This window comes from Odocoileus virginianus, chromosome 20, assembly GCF_023699985.2.
Source record: "Odocoileus virginianus isolate 20LAN1187 ecotype Illinois chromosome 20, Ovbor_1.2, whole genome shotgun sequence".
Taxonomy (NCBI): Eukaryota; Metazoa; Chordata; class Mammalia; order Artiodactyla; family Cervidae; genus Odocoileus; species Odocoileus virginianus.
In genome coordinates, this window is record NC_069693.1 from 11,086,879 (window position 1) to 11,104,768 (window position 17,890).

At 52.7% G+C, this 17,890-nt stretch overlaps 2 protein-coding genes across 4 annotated transcripts; one reads left to right on the forward strand and one right to left on the reverse strand.

The window, feature by feature from the left end:
- The first annotated feature begins 402 nt into the window (after positions 1-402).
- EXOSC5 (exosome component 5) lies at positions 403-9,516 on the forward strand. The gene is made up of 6 exons (XM_020900346.2): positions 403-631; positions 5,036-5,149; positions 5,678-5,799; positions 7,123-7,263; positions 8,270-8,359; positions 9,061-9,516. Exons 1-6 carry the CDS (start codon positions 484-486, stop codon positions 9,151-9,153), a joined length of 708 nt encoding a protein of 235 aa, XP_020756005.1. The 5' UTR covers positions 403-483; the 3' UTR covers positions 9,154-9,516.
- Positions 9,517-11,524: 2,008 nt separating this feature from the next.
- Positions 11,525-16,373, reverse strand: TMEM91 (transmembrane protein 91). Of its 3 annotated transcripts, none has more exons than XM_070450817.1 (4): positions 16,000-16,373; positions 14,629-14,810; positions 12,404-12,553; positions 11,525-11,862 (listed from the first exon to the last, which is right to left on the reverse strand). In XM_070450817.1, the coding sequence occupies exons 1-4, from the start codon at positions 16,010-16,012 to the stop codon at positions 11,704-11,706; spliced, it is 504 nt and encodes a 167-aa protein (XP_070306918.1). In that variant the 5' UTR covers positions 16,013-16,373; the 3' UTR covers positions 11,525-11,703. The 3 variants fall into 3 exon arrangements, with proteins under 3 accessions (XP_070306918.1, XP_020756001.1, XP_020756000.1); XM_020900342.2 differs by having other exon boundaries at positions 11,525-11,703; positions 14,587-14,810; positions 16,000-16,372; XM_020900341.2 differs by having other exon boundaries at positions 14,587-14,810; positions 16,000-16,371.
- Between the last annotated feature and the right edge of the window lie 1,517 nt (positions 16,374-17,890).

Below are 17,890 nucleotides of genomic sequence, written 5' to 3' on the forward strand. Positions count from 1 at the left end.
TCGGAGATCCGCCCTTCTCCTCGGCGAGACCGAGGCTGCCCCTTCATAAGCCTGACTCAAATGCCAGCAACACCCTGCCACGAAACCATACGCTACTAGTTCTGCAGCCTCTAGGACACACATGTAGCTGCATAAGGCCACCTAACTTCCCCAAAATTACTCTGACTGCCTCACATTGGTTATTCCTGTAACAGGCAAAGAAGAGGACAACCCGTCCAGAGCCTCAGGGTTTCAGAGCCGGGGGCCTCGGGTAGGATGAGCTCAAGCCAAGGCCCGCCCACTCTTCTCTTCTGTCCAATAGCTTTCCCAGACTTCCGAGGCGGGAGTGGGAGGGCCCAGATTGTTAGTAAACGCCGAGCCACGTGCGGGCGCCCCTCCAGGAGCCCGCGGGTCGGCGCATGCGTACTGAGTACGCACTTCGTACGCAAGCGCGCACTTCTGGGCGGAAGCAACAGCCCCCGGCTGCACGTGGGCTCCGGGGTGATGGAGGGGGCAATGCAGACTGAATCGAAGATCCGGGCTGATTCTGGGACAGAGCACGGCCCTCGGGGCCCCGGCTGTAGCCTCCGGCACTTTGCCTGCGAACAGAACTTGTTGTCCCGGCCTGATGGCTCTGCCTCTTTTCTGCAAGGTAGGAACTACGTAGGTTGTATTCGTTTTGGGGGGCGGTTACAGTGTACTGCGTTAGCTGGTAAAAATCTCTCCTGAACTAGTGCAGTTCTTGCCGGGGTGGATACTCCTGCATACGCAGGTAGACATATATCTCTTCCTCCAGACTAGCAAGGAGAAGATTGTTAAGTACAAAGAATGGAGAGGGCAGACCGCCTCTAAAGAATGAATACTCCAGAATAGGGGAAACCTTCTTAACCGGGTGTCTCCCTTGACTAGGTTCCTTTCCGGTTTCCCACACACGCACCCTGGGTCCATACATCCCAGGCTGAGGCAAACCTGTTTGTTTCCATAAATACCCTGTGGACTGTCAGATCAGCACTTCCGGTTTACTCCCTAGACCGGTGGCGGATCTTTTATCCAAATAGTTACTTCTCATATTGATGGTGATGTCCCCAGCCCCACCTCCTGGGTAAGTGTCCCTTTGACTGGGATACACAAATCTCCCTATAGCCCTAAGATTGGGGCAGTTCTTACCTATTACGGAAATATCCCCTTTTCCTAGCTAAACAACTCTGAAACTAGACTCAAATCCCTGACCCTTCTGAAGGAAATATTCCTCTGGAGATAGGCCTAAGGGTCACTCCCATAAATGCTTCAGACCCTGCTCTAGGGCATTACCTGAAACCCAGATACAAAACCTGCTTTCATTCATTCTTTCAGTGAACATGTACCTTTGCTTAGTATTGTTCTGGGCACTGAGAATAAAGTCCCTGCAATAACGGATTGGACATTCTTACATTCTAGTCAGAGAGACAGGCAAAAGATAAATAAAATATGTAGTAAAAAACTGGAGAAAAATCCAGTAAGGATGTAGAATGGGGTGTGCCAGAGAGGGTTGCAGTCTTAGTTAGGATGGTCAGGAAAGGCATCAACTGAGATGGTACCTTTTGAATAAACACTTAAAGATGGGACTTGCTAAGACTCTGAGCTCCCAATGCAGGGGGCCTGGGTTCAGTCCTTGGTCAGGGAACTAGATCCCACATGGTACAACTAGGAGTTCGCATGCCCCAACTGAAGATCCCACATGTTGCAATGAAGACCTAGGGCAGTCAAATAAAAATTTTTTAAGGCAGTTTTTTCCCCTAAAATTGGCTTTTTGCTGGGGTGGAGTGGGGAGCAAACCCCAAAGAGATCAAGAGGAAAGCTTATGAAGCATTAGGAACCACAGGACCCTGAGGCCAAAACTTGCCTGGTGTGTTTGAGTAACAGTCAGGGGAACAGGGCTGCCTGCAGCAGTGACAAGAGGTGGAGCGGAGGTAAGGAGGACTGCCCCTTATGGAGGCCTGCCCCTCAGTCTGGTGACTGAGAATGGAGCCGTGTGACATGCTCTGAATATATTTTTATAGGTTTTAGACTTTTGGCGGCAGTGTTGACAGCAAAGGGCATGGGGAAAGGAGGAGAGGAGGGTGGCTCAGCCTAGAGTGGAAGCAGTACAGGTCGTGAGAGTCTGAAGGTAAAACTGACAAATTGCAGGTGGTTGGTTTGGGGGTATGACAGAGTCAGGGATAACGCTAAAGTTTTTTACCCAGACCAGCTGTGCTGGGAGAAAATGAGTTCAATTGGGAGCATTACATTTGCAGTGCCTAATAGACTTTCCCATGGCAGTGTGGATTCAGCAATAGGACATACAAGACTGGAATTTGGGGGTCCTTTGGCTCTAGATGGCGGTTCAAGCTACTGATTGGATAGAATCACCAAGAAAATTGATGTAGATGGAGAAGAGAAGAACTTAGAACTTAGCCCTGTGCCTTCTAGCCTGGGTGGAACTAGGAAAAGACATTGAGAAGGAGCAACTAGTAAGGTAGGAGAAAAACCAAGAGAGGGCAGTGACCTGGAACCCAGAGAACGTGTTTGAAATGTAAGGACCAACCAACTGTTTTGGTCCCACTGAAAGACTGAATCATGTGAGGATGGCTAGACCTGTGGGTTGACAACTTGGTTGTCTGTTGTAGGTGGTGCAACCAAGAGTCACTCTGGGACTTCCCTAGCTAAGATTCTGAGCTCCCAGTGCAGGGGACATGGGTTCGATCCCTGGTCCAGCAAGATTCCACATGCCTTGCGTCACAACTACTTGAGCCCACACACCCTAGAGCCTGTGCTGCACAGCACGAGAAGCCACTGCAGTAAGAAACCTACGCATCACAACGAAGACCCAATGCACAGCCAAAAATAATAAGTAAAATTTAAAAAAGAAAAAACTGTTCCAGTGGAGGGGTGGAGTCAAGGAGGAAAAGAAAGAGTCAGTGAGAGGAGACAGCTCTTCAGGAGCTTTGCTATAAGAGGATAAGATAGATGGGCCAGGAGTTAGATGATGTGGGGCCCAGAGAGGAGGGAATTGCTAGAGCCATGGCCTTGGGAAGATGAGAAGGGAGGCACTCTTGTGCCCAGGTGAAGCACAGACAGTGCCTTTGGAGTAACAGGAAGTTACTAGATCCAGTGCGGATCTAGTTCTGCTTGGATAATTTCCGTCTCCAAAGTCCCTTCTCCTGGAGCCAAAAGAGTCCCTCAGTTGTATGGCAGCTCTCCCTCCCCAGCCCCAGAAAAAAAAAAGCTTCTACCTGGGACCTCCCCAGGCTTAGCTGTCTTGCTTAGGGCAGCTACCTAAAGGTTCTTAGAATTTAAGAAATACTGAGCCCCTTGTGTGTTCTAAAAAAGAAAGAAATACTGAGCCCCTTGTAGGTTCTAAAACCCCAAAGCCCAGGACCCTGCAGCAGGGTCCTCTGCAAACCCTCACTAGACTCTCCAGTGAGGTTAAAAATGCCAAGCCCCAGAACCCACCTACGCCAACTAAGGCCAGCCCTCTTTGTCCTTATTGTTTAGTCGCGCAGTCGTGTCAGCCAGGCTTCTCTGCCCATGGGATTATCCCAGCAAGAATACTAGAGCAGGTTGCCATGTCCTCCTCCAGGGGATCTTCCCGACCCACGGATGCCAGTCCTCTGTATTTTTAAATGAACTGCCGTAGTGATTCTGGTTGCAGGCCTGTGTTCTGAAGCCGTGCTGGAGCTCCATGTCTTCCCACTGCGAGTTGCAGGCCCAGCTACACGTTAGAATGGCCTGTTGGAGCTCTGAGGCTCCCAGTACCTGAGCCCCAGCCCCCAGCAATAGAATTAAGGCTCTCTAGGAGAGTGGCCTGGGCATCTAGATCTTTTTAAAGTTCTGCAGTGAGCCCAGTGTGCATACAGGGTTGAGAACTACTGTGTTCACTAGTGGGTTTTTCTTTTTGTTTCCGTTTTATTTCTGTTCTTTGGTCAGGTCAGGTTTTAATTGCGCATGGGCTTAGTTGCTCCACGGCATGTGCAATCTTAGTTCCCTGATCAGGGATCGAACCAGTATCCCCTGCGTTGGAAGGCGGATTCTTAACCACTGGACCACCAGGGAAGTCCCCTTTAGTGGTTCTTTGTAACTGAGATAGAGTAGAAAATATCCGAGTACATCAAAGCAGTAACAGTAAGAGTTGTTTTGGGAGGCATCCGTTCATTTACATCCACACAGATTTCTGTGAGTTTTGGGTCCTGAAATGTATTTGAGTCTAGAATGTATTTCTTACAGGGAGTTAGGATCAGGAATGTTTGGAGCTGCTCTTGTAGTCCAGTCTACCCATTTTGCTGATGGGAAAACTGAGGCCCAGAGAAGTAAGCAAAATCAGCTGAGATTACAGAGCCAGGAGGAAATAAGCAGGTGTCAGGACCCAGCCCTAGATATTCATCCCTTTCTCAGGTGTCCTGACTGCTGCAGAGTTTGGGCATGTGAGCCAGAGGGAAGAGAACTTGGCCTGGGGGAAGCTTTGGAAGGAGAAGTTGGGACTAGTAGCAGTAAGAAAGAGGAAGGTTAGCACTCAGGAAGAACTTCCTGTTAAAGTTTATAATAGTAGCTAAAGTCCTTTGGGCCCTCAGCAAATTTGCAGGCAGCATCCTAAGTGTTTCTGTTTTTATCTCATTTAATCCTCATAGCTGTGAAGGATGTTCTGTAGGTGTTTGTGTTTGTTTTGTTTTGTTTTGTTTTTTTTTTGGCTGCACCAGGTCTTAGTTCCAGCATGCAAACTCTTAGCTGTAGCATCTGGGATCTAGTTCCCTGACCAGGGGTCGAACCCAGGTCCTCTGTATTGGGAGCGCAGTCTTAGCCAGTGGACCACCAGGGAAGTCCCAGGGACATACTGTAGTTATCTTCATTTTACAGATGAGGAAGTGGAGGCAGAGACAGGAAGCAAATGCTCAAGGAATCACTGCCAACAAGTGGTGGGCCAGAGTGAGGGTGATGTGGTAACCCCTGGCCACCCAGCTCAGGGCCCACCATGTTAAGTGCCTCGTGTCAGACCCCAGAGGCAGGGAAGATGCGGGTGAGCTCTCCCACGCTGTCTCCCCAGGGGATACCTCCGTCCTGGCCGGCGTGTATGGGCCAGCTGAGGTGAAGGTCAGCAAAGAGATCTTCAACAAGGCCACGCTGGAAGTGATCCTGAGGCCGAAGACTGGTCTGCCTGGTAACTGGTCCTCTCACCCAGTATCCCCGTCACTGCCCTTTCTGGTCTCCACTCCTCCTCTCATCTCCCCTCAGCTATTTCTGTCTTTTTTGCCAGCTGTCTGCCTGTACGTCTCTATCACTTTTCTCCCTGTCTCTCTCCATCTTCACTTCCCCTCATTTCTTTCCTGGCTCCATCTCTCCTCCTTTCCATTAATCTGTTTTTCCACCCTTTTACTGTCTGCCCCCCTCACTCCCCAGGGCCGGGGGCACTGGGATGAGAATGGACAGCAGCATGACATGGGAGAGCTCTGAGGGTCTCCCCCGCCACCGAGAGGCTCCCTTGGTGGGCGCTGGAGGTGGCGGGCATCAAGTGGGTGGCAGTCAGCCCCACCTTCCTCCCCCTGGGATTCCTCTGTCATCCCTGCAAGATCTTCCCGGGCTGAGACTGCAGGCCCTTTTCTGGAGGCTTGGGTGGGGCATATGGAGACAGGTGAGCCAGCTGGACAGGAAGAGCCTGACAGCCCAACCCCACCCCTGATTTCTGCAGGCGTAGCGGAGAAGAGCCGGGAGCGGCTGATCAGAAACACATGCGAAGCAGTGGTACTGGGAGCGCTGCACCCCCGCACCTCCATAACTGTGGTGCTGCAGGTCGTTAGCGATGCTGGCTCTGTATCCTTTCCTCCAGGAAGTCCTCCAGAATCTCATTGATTGCCCGTCTTGCCGATGGCCATGTACACACCCTCTCCTCGTCTGCTTGACAGATGTCAGCTTGTAGGAACAGCAAACACGGCTTGAGTGTTTACTGTGTGGCAGGCAATTTATACAGCGCGGACAACTCACACTTGTAGTAACTGGCAGTGCCCAGCCACATGGTTCTAGAGCTCAAGGCCCTAGCAGCTGGGTCCTCGTCTCATGTTTCAGGTGAGGAAACCAAGGCCAAGAGGGGAGTTCGCTTACCCAAGGTCACAGCTGGAAGACAGCAGAGGCTGAATTCACATGCAGAATTCACCTCTCTGACTCCAGAGCCTGTGCCATTGACCTCATCTCTGATCCTGAGCTTGAATTTGAGGCTCAACACTGCAGGAGCCCTGAGAGCAGGCAGAGCCTTTGGTTCAGCAACTCATCCTTGGAATGTGGCTGCAGTTTGGATGCAAGAGGCAGAGGCCCAGAAATGGGCATTTCTAGACAGCTTTGTGGGTGTGTGTGTGTGGCCCTGCATTGGGCAGATACTTCACAGATGGGGGAAGCGGATCACTGTGAACCCACTTCACAGATGGGAGATAATGGAGGGTCAGTGGCAGAGGTGGGGCTGACTGATTGATTGTAAAGCTGGGCCCTGGGGAGGAAAGACTTGAGGAAACTAAGCTGGGGCTAGCTGTCTGACTCAGACCTGTGCTCACCTTGCACAGGGCCAGGGCCACACCTCTCCCCTGGACTGCGGGCTCCCTGAGGACACTTAACTCCTCCCTTCGTCATCCTGCCAGTCTGTCACCTGGTAGCACTGCTTGCTCGATTCCCCAGCCCCGGGCCTGGCTCTGCCACTGCCTCCTTGTTCTATCTTGAAAGGCTTCTGACTTTTGTTTCCCTGAAGGTGCATACCTGCTGAGTATCATTGTGATCCCTGACTGAGGCTCAGAGAGAGTAAGTAGCTTGTTCAAGGTCACACAGCTTAGAGGTAGCAGTTCAGGTTTGGAACCCAAGGATAGTAGATCCCAGGATTACTCTGCCTTTGTGTGATCAGTTAGATGTCTGGTGTTCACAGGCACTGGCCTGGTGAACCAGAGTCATGGATGTGTTCTGCTGACCAAGCTTCAGTAGAAACTCTTAACATGGGAATTCCCTGACAAGCCAGTGGTTAGGACTCTGCGTTGTAACTGCTGAGGGCCCGGGTTCAATTGCTGGTGGGTGAACTAAGATGCCACAAGCCACATAGAGTGGTCCCAAAAAAAAGGATTGAAAAAGAAACTCTTAACCACTGCCTGTGGCACTCAGCTCCTGGCCTGTTGCCTGAATGCCGCCTGCATGGCCTTGGTGGACGCTGGTGTGCCCATGCGGGCCCTCTTCTGTGGGGTCACTTGTGCTCTGGACTCTGATGGGACTCTCATGCTAGACCCTACTGCTAAACAGGAAAAGGTAAGGATGAAGGGCAGGGTGATGAAAGGCCCTGGGCAGGCACCCTCCCTCTCCTCCTCCTCTGGGCCTCGCTTCTCCGAAACAGTTGGCTGGTACCACCTCAGGCTCAGCTGGCAAGCTCTGCTCTGTTCCTCTGGGCAATTGCTAGAAACCCAGCTCTAACCTGCTGAAGTGACAAGGGAGTTGATTTTAAGAGGTTCAAAAACAAAAGCAAAAAAATCAGAGTTTCTTCAGTGGCTCAAGTTCACAATATGCTGGGGCTCCGGTTATTCCCAGTTTTCTGCTCAGGACTGTGACAGTCACATCCAGTTGGGAAAGCAGAAAGAAATCCCTTGGGGGCTTCAGACAGTAGTGGGGGGATTGAACTGGTCACAACAGCCATATTGGAAGAGCTGAAGAAGCAAAAGGGAAGAAGGGAGGACCCCCTCCACCCCTAGATGAGAAGCCTGAAGCCAGCTCCTGCTGGGTGCTGTTGGGGACACGCGAACAGTCAGATCTAATGGAAACAGTCTGGCTCTTGCCTGGCTGCTGAGGTCCACAGCCGCCCCGTCTCCATAATGACTGTGGCAGATGATATGCCCCAAACTCCTTTGAGGACCTGGATGCTGCTTTCTCCTTCCTTTCTTGTCTCCCACCAGATTCCTGCTAGAAGCAAACTGGCAGGGGAACCTGGGAATACAGCTTGCTGGCTTCCAGCCCCAGAGAACAGAGCACTGCTGGGAGGCACTGGGAGATGACCATTACTGTGGCTGCTCCTCTGATGCAGGATACTGTGCTTTGGAAAGCCCTGTTGGAACCATGTGATGGGATCACATGGGGAGCAATTCCCCAGGGAGGGGGTGATGTGTAGACTCCCCTCAAATAATACTTGCTACTTGAGGGCCTGGCTGCAGAAAAAGCAACTCCCCCCCCACACACACACAAACACACACTGGCTTTGGGGCCAGCTGTGATTATATCTGAGAGGAGGGTCCCAGGTCTTCCACCTTGTACCTCTCATTCCTAGGAGGCCCGGGCAGTCCTGACCTTTGCTCTTGACAGCGTGGAACGGAAGCTGCTGATGTCCACCACCAAGGGGCTCTACTCTGATGCCGAGGTACCACTGTTCAATTGGGGGTAAACGCCAGATCCTTCCCACCCACCTGACATGAGGTCTGGTCACTATTCTAAGAGGCTTAAGGGGAACCCCTTCCTTGCACCCCTTCTGTAAATAGGAGTTTTTAAACTTTGTGGCCATGGAAACTTTTGTGGGAATTTGACCTTCTCAGTTTATGAGAAGAGGGGTTCAGGTGGAAATCAGGACATGGGGCACTTGAAGGCCTCCCAGCTTTCAGCTCAGAGCCTTGCACCCCAGAGTTCGGGGTGTCTGAACAGAGTTTGGCACCAAATGGTCACCAAGAACATTTACCACCTGGCCCTCCTGTGAATCCAGGTATACACGGCAGTAAAGATTTGGGGTCTGGAGTTCCATGGCTTTTAAGAGTATTTGGAGTCACAGGGCCTCTGGGTCTAAAATTCCAATCTCTCTGGGTCCGGAGCTCAATGAGCCTGGGAATGCTTCCAGGGGGCAGGATGCCTGATGCTGTTGGTCTGAGGGCCTGGAGCTATTTTAATCAGCCCTGAAGCCTTCTCTAAGGAGGCCATGAAGTGGGGAAGATGGGAATGCACATGGAGTAACCCCCTCACCACCACCCTCCCCTGGGGAGAGGGGCTCCTAGTGGAAGGGGAGGTGTTAAGTTTGGGGGGCTCTGGGAGTCAGGTGGGGCCCCCGGCACTGACCCCCCTCTCCCCTCCCAGCTCCAGCAGTGCCTGGCTGCGGCCCAGACTGCCTCCACACACGTCTTCCGCTTCTACCGGGAATCACTGCAGAGGCGTTACTCCAAGAGCTGAGGCAAGCCAGGGCAGGCCGCCCCTCCCGCCACCTCCAGCGTCAAAGAAGCCAGCAGGCCGGCCCTGGCGAGAAAAAAGTGGCTAGCTAGCCCCCTCCCTGGGCATGGGGGATGGGCACAGACCCCACCCCACTCCAGGAAGACACTGGTAGGGTAGTGCACTCACTGAATGAAGCTACTCATTCTAACAGCCCCAGGAAGCCGAGACTGCAGCTAGAGTGTGCAAAGCCTGCTGGGTGCTAAGGCCTCAGCAGTGAATGAGGCCCAGGTTCGAGGAACGGTGAGGTGATAGACAAATAACAGTAGTGTGTGTTGGATGGTGGATGCTATTTAAAAAATAAAACAATACAAAAAATTTTTTAAAGGGGGGTTTAGGTGAGTTCATGGTGAGGGAAGGGGACAGATTCAATACATCAGTTGGGGACACCTTTGTGGAGAGGGGGCATCCAAGGGAAGTCCAGAAGGAAGCCAGGGATGAGCTTAGAGACTCATGGACACGTGGGGGGAGGACCCCTTGGCAGAGATAGGCAGAGGTTCAGGGACCAGCAGGATGGCTGGTGTGGCTGGAGCAGAGGAAAGGAGGGCGGTAGGGAGGGAAGAGATGGTCAGGGAGACAACGGGCTTCGTGTGCCTTGGAGGGCAATCTGCCTCTGAGCACTGCCTTTATCCAGCAACCCCCTGAGGTGGGGCTGTTACGGTCCCTATTTTAAGGTAAGGAAACAACCTTAGGAGCCAGTTAACTACCGGAGGTCACTAGCTAGTTAGGGTGGAACATGCGTCCTTGCTCAGAGTCCAGACCCAGAGCCCCCACTATTCAGACCCCAAGAGACTCAGCACACTCTGGACCTCAGGTCCCCGACAGTGAATGGAAGTGGCCAAGGCCTGTTGGTTCTCAGTCAGGTGGTAGCACCCCATAAGGGGCTTCTGGAAACAGGTATGTTTTCAGTTCTGATTTGACTGATCCCCACCCTCAGATTTAGGGGGCAGGAGCCAAGAAGATGCAGCATTCTGCAAGGAAAAACATTCCCACAGGTGGGCCACATGCCTGCCAGATCCTGTCTGCCACTGGCGTTTGGGGGTTTATGGTGAAAATGACAAAATGACCCCTGTTTGTGGGAGGGGGGCCTTTGCTGCAGCTTCACATGGGTGCACTGACTCACAGTTGCCCCTTTGGGCAGGTGTCATTTTCATCCCCAGTAACCAAGGAAATGCATAAATAGCTTGAAATTACACTCCGTGAAAATGCTCAGGAGAGCGTAGACAGTGAATAATGTTTTCTTCTAGCAGGATTAAATGGCAGTGTGCCTATGCATGCTTTCATAGTGCACCACTCTGCAACTATGGACTGTAGTCCACCAGGCTTCTCTGTCCATGGGATTCTCCAGGCAAGAATACTGGAGTGGGTTGCCATGCCCTCCTCCATGGGATCTTCCTGACCCAGGGATCAAACCCACGTCTTTTCGATCTCCTGCATTGGCAGGCATTTTCTTTACCACTAGCACCACCTGGGAAACCCCAAAATGGCGTTAAGTGGAGTGAAGAAAACTAAACAGCTCTCACTTCATTACTTGATAATATCCAGCCGGGGGTGGCCATGGCATGTGGGATCTTAGTTCCCCAACCAGGGATGGCATCCATCCCCTGCATTGGAAGTGTGGAGTCTTAACCGCCGGACCACCTGAGAACTCCCTCAGGCCCCATTTAATGTATCTGACAAGCACGTTAGGCACAGGGCCATTTTGCCTGCTAGCACTTTGAGGCTCCAGCCATCCCAATCTCAGGCCGTGGGATGCAGCTGCCATGGACCCCAGGTGGGCCAATGAGAGGGTGCCTGGCAAAGACAACCTTGGTGGCACCAGAGTTTTCCACTCCCATTTTCCTCCCCCAGGAGGGGGAGCCTGCACAATGGAAGCCAAGAGATGGGGAGACCAGACCATTTCACTTGACACCGTGAATCCAGTTCTTTCTCTGTTCTCCTCCCCTTTGTTGTGTAAGAGTTGGATTTCTGCCGCTGCTGTTAAAGGGACTCAGGAGGAGACTGTTGTGTAGACAGTACGACTCTTGGTGTCTATAACTGCTCCAGCTGTGGGGGAAATCAGTCCCATTTTGCATATGAGGAAAAGTGAGGCTTAGACCACACGTTACACAGTGAACTCAGAGGAGGAAGGACTTGGAACCTCGCTTTCCCTAATTCCCTGCCCACCACCCGTGTTCTGAGAGAATATTCTGCCATCTGGGAGCCCTCCGAGCCTCCATGGATTCTCCCTTCTCTGGCTCTGAGGTGTCCAGGAACACCCCGGGGGACAGCCTGTCACTCTGGCCCCGTCTGTCCACCTGCCCACACACTCAGACAGACACAGGTTTGGCGGCAAGAGTGTCTGGTGTTTAATCGCTCTCTGCGGCCTCCAGGAAGGCGGGAGGGAGGGGGCGGCCCAGCCCACTCCCGTTTCTGGATGCCGCCGCTGCCGCCCGTCCACCAGGACTCTCCACTCCAACCGCAGACGTGCTGGGCAGCCGGCCTCTGGGTTCACAGCGGGGGCCGCAGGGGCAGCTAGGGCGGGTCCCGGGAGGCGAGGTAGGCGGCCAGGGTCACCAGGGCGGCCGCGTACGTGCACACGCCCAGCCCGACGGCCAGGACCCCCAGCAGGAAGGCTCGGCGGGAGGCGGCCCCTGCCCCCTGGACGTCCCCCTGGGCCCAAGCCTTGTTGGTCTGTAGAGGCGTTGGGCAGCGGTGACTCAGGCGTCCCCTCATCCCACCCTGCTTCCCGCAGCCCCATCCCTCCTCCATCCCCCACACCCTTGTATTCATATGTTCCAAAAACAGCCAGCAGCTACCGTGGGTCAGGCACAGCTGGGCACTGGGTTTACTGGGCGACTAATAAAAATAGACATATATTACTATATGCCACAGTTCCAACTCATTGAGCCTCACAATGACCCTGAGGTACGAATTAGTCATCCCCATTTTACAGATAAGGAAAATGAGGCACAGGGAGGTTAAGTGGCTTGACCACCACCTTACCAGAGGCCGGGGGGGTGGGCCTAGGAGTGGAGCTCACTCTGCACTCCCCTCTGTGACAAACACGCCTTGTTTCACCCCTGAATATTTCTACGTGAATCCTCTTCATCACTTCCCAACCTGTACCCCCCCCCCCAAACCCACCCAAGCAGGGCTCCTCTCATTTGTTTTCTTTCAAATGCCATTTTCTCTTTTATATCCAGTCTCCTCTCAACCCCACCCAGAGACTGACCTTCTGGGCCAGGCAGAAGGCGGCGATGCCCAAGGGCCAGAAACAGCACAACATGGAGAAGACGGCCAAGCCGAGGTGGTCGTGGGGTAGCAGCGGGGAGAGGAGGCCGCCCCCATCCCAGTCCGAGTCACTGTCACTGGATGAGACATCCTATGGGCAAGAGACAGCCTGAGTGGCCATCTCCATCCCCCTTCCCTGCCCCACTGCTCTGCTCCCCATGCCCCCAGAGACACCAAGAGAGAGAAAGGTTCCCAGAGATAGACTTGTGACCCCTCTATATCCTGGATGCCTCCGAGGGGAAGCTTTGGACCCTGCCTCCTGAGAAAAACCTCACCCACGCTCAAAAGCTTTGAGTTCAATTTCAAGAAGTTCACAGGTCCAGCCACGGGTGGGTACTACAGCTGCTCATAAGCCCTGAGTTAAAAATCCTGAAGTACACACAGAAACCAATGGGGACAGGAACCTGCAAAAAGATGGAGATCAGAGGAGAGAGCTCTGGTGGCCTGAATTACTAGGACAAACCTGCCTGCTGAAACCACAGGTTCTAGGTTAACATATATATATATATATATATATATATATATATATATATATATATATCAGTTCAGTCTCTCAGTCGTGTCTGTCTCTTTGTGACCCCATGGACTGCAGCATGCCAGGCTTCCCTGTCCATCACCAACTCCCGGAGCTTGCTCAAACTCATGTCCGTCAAGTCAGTGATGCCCTCCAACCATCTCACCCTCTGTCGTCCCCTTCTCCTGCCTTCAATCTTTCCCAGCATCTGGGTCTTTTCCAATGAGTCAGTTGGAATGTATATATTTAATCTTGCATCAAATAGCTCATAAGACATTAAGGAGTTACTGTAAGGCCAAAACTGAAGTGAAAATCAAAATTAATTTAACCGAGAAGGTCCCTTCTGCCCAGCAGGCATTTCCCAATCCCAGAAAAATTAATCTTTCATTCAGACCGTGAACTAGATTAAAAATGATCTCTGAATAGCAGTGCCCCTGGGCAGCTGACAAAAGCAGACCAAATCCTTTCTGGACAAGGTACTTTCCTTCTAACCCTCAAAACCATTTTTCAAATACAATAACCAATATGCCATCAAAGATAACCAGGTACGTAGGAACCGTGGAGGAGAACTAGCAGGCCCTGAAAGTCTTCAAATACTGGAATCATCAGACACATAACCATGTCAAAGTGAAGCTTACTGCCACAGTGTGGCGGACTGTTACTAAAAATGGCCATAACCACCCCTCCCCTCCCACAGGCTCTTCTTCCAGTGTGACTGATAATCTTCCCATCAAGGGGTGAGGTCTGTGTCCACTTTCCTTGAGTCTGGGCAGGCTATGATTCATCTATAATTGATAGAATGTGGTGGAAATAATACCACACGACTCACAAGCCTAAGTCAGAAAAGGTGAGGCAGGTTCAGCTTTGTTGAAACACTCCTGCTGGAGGGCTGGAGGCACATTTGGAGTGCTGTCCTGAAGCTTACGTGCCATGAGCCCAAACCAGCCCACATGGGGTGACTCCTGCGGAAGCCCTGAGACCACATTAAGACAGAGATACCCAACCAGACCCCCCTGCTGCTTCAGACCCTGACTGTTCCAGTTCTGGCCACTGGCTGGCCTCGACCTCATGAAAGACCCTGAGGCAGAACCACCCAAGTCCTCAAATTCCCAACCCATGGAAACCATGAGCCATGATAGTGATTGTCGTTTTCTTATGTGGTTTCTTATACAGCAGTAGCAACAGGAAAACCATGCTTTGCAAATAAAAGACAAGCTTCAGAATATGGACACGGAATAAGAAATGATAAAAAAAAATGACATTAACCGGGGGGGGAGAAAAAAAGAGAGAGGTGCAGAGATGTATCACCTTTAGAGAGACGGACAGAGAGAAAACAAGGGGGTCAAAAATGATTGGGAAGAAAGAGCCAAAGAGAACAAAGATGAGAGACAAATCTGGGGAGAAAAAGGTAAAGAAAGCGGGGGAGAGGAGGAACAGGAAAAACCACAACTGGAAACCCAGGAACATGCACACAGTTGGGAGGTGAGACTCCAGGCCAAAGATGGGCACTCCACCTGCCAGCCTGCTGGATGTTGGCCCCAGCTGGGTTTCCCTCCAGCCCCTTCCCCCAGTTCCCACTAGGGAGCCTTCCTTAGTGGTGCTGCTCCTACCTCAAAGTCGGGGGTCCCTGGTTCCCCTAGTCCTGCACTCACAGAAGGAAGAGATGGTGGCAGGAACTGCCAACCCTTCAGCGACTCCGCAAAGGCTGTCTCTCGAAAGGGAGGCCCCAGCTCAGGCTCACTGGACTTCTGGATGGGAAGCTCACCACCCACCAGTAGGGGCTGCTGGAGCTCTCGAAGACTGGCGTTCTCCATGGCTGGGGAGAGGCTCCTTCCTAGGGGAAGGGAAAAGACAAGACAATGTTAACAGTTTCACCTTCATCCCTCCCCTGACTCCTGGCTTTGGAGAGACTCCAGGCAGAAACTAGGTGGCTGAACCATTCTAAGACCCATTTTACAGATAGAAAAACTGAGGTCTAAAGAGTTAAAGAGGGACTTCCCTGGTGGTACAGTGGCTAAGGCTCTGCACTCCCAATGCAGGGGGCCCAGGTTCAATTCCTGATCAGGGAACTAGATCTCACATGCCTCAATGAAGACTGAAGATCTCGCGTGCTGCAACTAAGACCCAGCATGGCCAAATTTAAAAAAAAAAAAAAAAGAGTTAAAGAGGATGGTCCAAGTTGTGAAAAAAGAAAAAACACTCAAGAATCTGGACATTCAGTTCTGGGCTTCTCTCTCCTCAGGGCAAAACCACATACCTGTTCCACAGTTATTCCAAACCATGCTTTACACACTTACTTGGCCCAGGAACTACACACCCATCCTGGGTTCACCCTACCATCCCTCTCCAGCACAGCCATCCCCAGTGATGTTTAGTCCACACACCCCCTGTGCCCCCCAAGCCTACATACTCAATACCCAAGTCCCCTGCCACACATACCCATCCAGGCAAGCCCAGCCCCCACCTGTGCACACTCATGTCCCAAGGGAGTTTGCCCCAAACAACATGAGCTCCCAAGAAACACCCCTCTGAGGCCTGCAACCTTCTTACACACTCACCCCAAACAACTCCTCGTACATTCATCCTAATCCCCTCAACATCAGAATTCCCCAGATGTACCTATATGCACCAGCTTCCCACACATGCAGATGGAACCCTCTCCCGTTTCCATCACTTCCCTGCACACCTGCCCCAAACACCAGGGTCCACACACCCCTCTCTCACTCCACCCACATTCATGACCCACACCCACCTGCTCCCCAGACACCTCCTGTTTGACCAGAATCCACCGCTGCACTCCTCCCCCAGAACACCACCAACCCATCACACACTCCACTCGGCCACAGAATATTCTTCTGGCCCTCACGATCGCCCGGGGAGAGAGGGGGGTCCCCAAGTCTTCCGCCCTCAGTCCAAACCTGGCTTGAGCCGATTTCCTCGCCAAGGTTTTGCCTCCCTGTCCCCAAACCCAAGACCTGGGGTAAAAGTGGTGCCCCCGGCCCGCAGCTGCGCCCCTCACTCACCGCCCACAGCCATAGGCCGGGACCTCCTGGGTTCCCTGCACCGACACCCGACCCGACCCTGCCGCCCAGGGTGGGGGCACTCAGTGAGCCCCGCTCTCCCCGGGGTCCAGGCCTGGCTGCGGACTCGAGGTTCCCACGCTCAGCCCGGTGCCCCTCTCAGCACCCCGGGCCCGCAGCGCGCGGGGGCGGGGATGGGGGCGGGGCGACGGGCTCCTGGGCTCCGCCCTCCGTGGAGGCCCGGGGATGGGGCCTTGAAGGCCGACGTCAGCGCCTGGCGCGGACCCCTACCTCCCCCTGTGTGGAGGAGCGGGCGGGAGTCTCTGAGAACAGCGGGCCCTGACTTCCCGAACCCAGACCCTAAAGCTGCAGGACGGAGGAGGGGGCGCCCCGATTCTCCAGGGCCTTCCTGGCTTGGCCCCGCCTCCAGCCCACCGCCCTCCCCGCTCCCCAACAGTCAAAGCAGCAACCCCAGCTAACTGTGGGCACAGTTCTTAGTGCTTTACATACACACGTTATGTATATACACGGACACGTTTATTTCTGAGAACGACCTGAGAGGCACTATCAGTGGTGGTCCTGTCGTGCCCAGGAGGAAACAGGAGCCGAGAGTTAGAGCTTGCCTAAGAGCGCGCAGCAGGGTCACTGAGTGCAGTGACCCACGCCCTGCCCCTGCGTTAGATGGGCTGCATTCATCATCTCACGGATTCCTCTCGATTTCTCTCCCTATTCTGCACATCAAGCAACTGAGGCTGAGATGTGTGTGAGTTCACTGGTCCAAGGTAAACAACTAGTGCCAGGACCCACAGGCAGATTCTAACTCAAGGCTGTATTTCTTGCTGGCCCACGTAGAGGGGTGAAAACAGGCAGAAGGTGAGGTGGGGGCTTCCAGGGAAAGGGCCGGCGGTGGGAGTGGACCAGGGATGGTGTGCTGGTTATCAGGTGGTACAGGCGGTGGTTATGAGTTACCGTTTGGACCCACACAGACCTGAATTCCTTTCCAGGCTCTTCAAAGCACTTGCTATGTGACCTCTGCATAATAGCATCACCTTTTTGAACCCCAGTTTCTCCATTTGTAAAATGGGGTAAGTACTCCCTGTCTCTTAGATTGTGACCACATATATAAAGCACTTCAATTAGGTGCAATAACACATGTCCAGCATTTGCCCCAAACTAGGTACTCTGAACGTGTTTAATAGTGCTTAGGAATAGAATTATTTATTAATATAGCCATCATCTTCAGTCTGATGAAGGGACTCTTCTCACGCTACAGGCTTCGACCTCCTTCAAGGAGGCCACCCAGCTTGCACTGGCTTCCCTGTCTCTCGGAAGCCCTCCATCTCACCAGTCGCAGACAGCCAAACTGGAGGATTCCCTTCCTGATGTGGGGCCGGCCAGAGTTCTCTCGCTCCAGGGCTCTGGGGCTCCGTGCCAAGAGTCCAGACGCTGGAGTTGGCACGGGCCCCACTCCCAGGGAGAGCAGATGGTGTCTGGAAGTGCACTTGGCTCAGCCAGAGATTCTGGCTGACAACAGGCGGGGAGACCCACGGCAGGATAGAAGAGGAGAGGGAGCAGAACTGTTCTATCAGGAGAGGTAACCTGTTACTCTTTATCTCCTTAACCTTGCTCTTATCACTGTGAAACATACTACATGCTTTGGCTGTTTGTAGTTTGAATTCCCCCACTTCAGTGCCAGCTGCAGCTGAGCTGGGATTTGCTCTCTTTTGTTCACTGTTGTGCCTCGGGGCCTAGAACAGTGCCTGGGTGCAAAGCAAGCCTTCAATACCTATTTGTGGCATGGGCACATGAATTCTTACCAGCTTCCCTTTGTTACTGAGGCTGAATCAGTACATTTTACTGAGGCTGAATTTACTGATTTTTACTGAATCCCTGA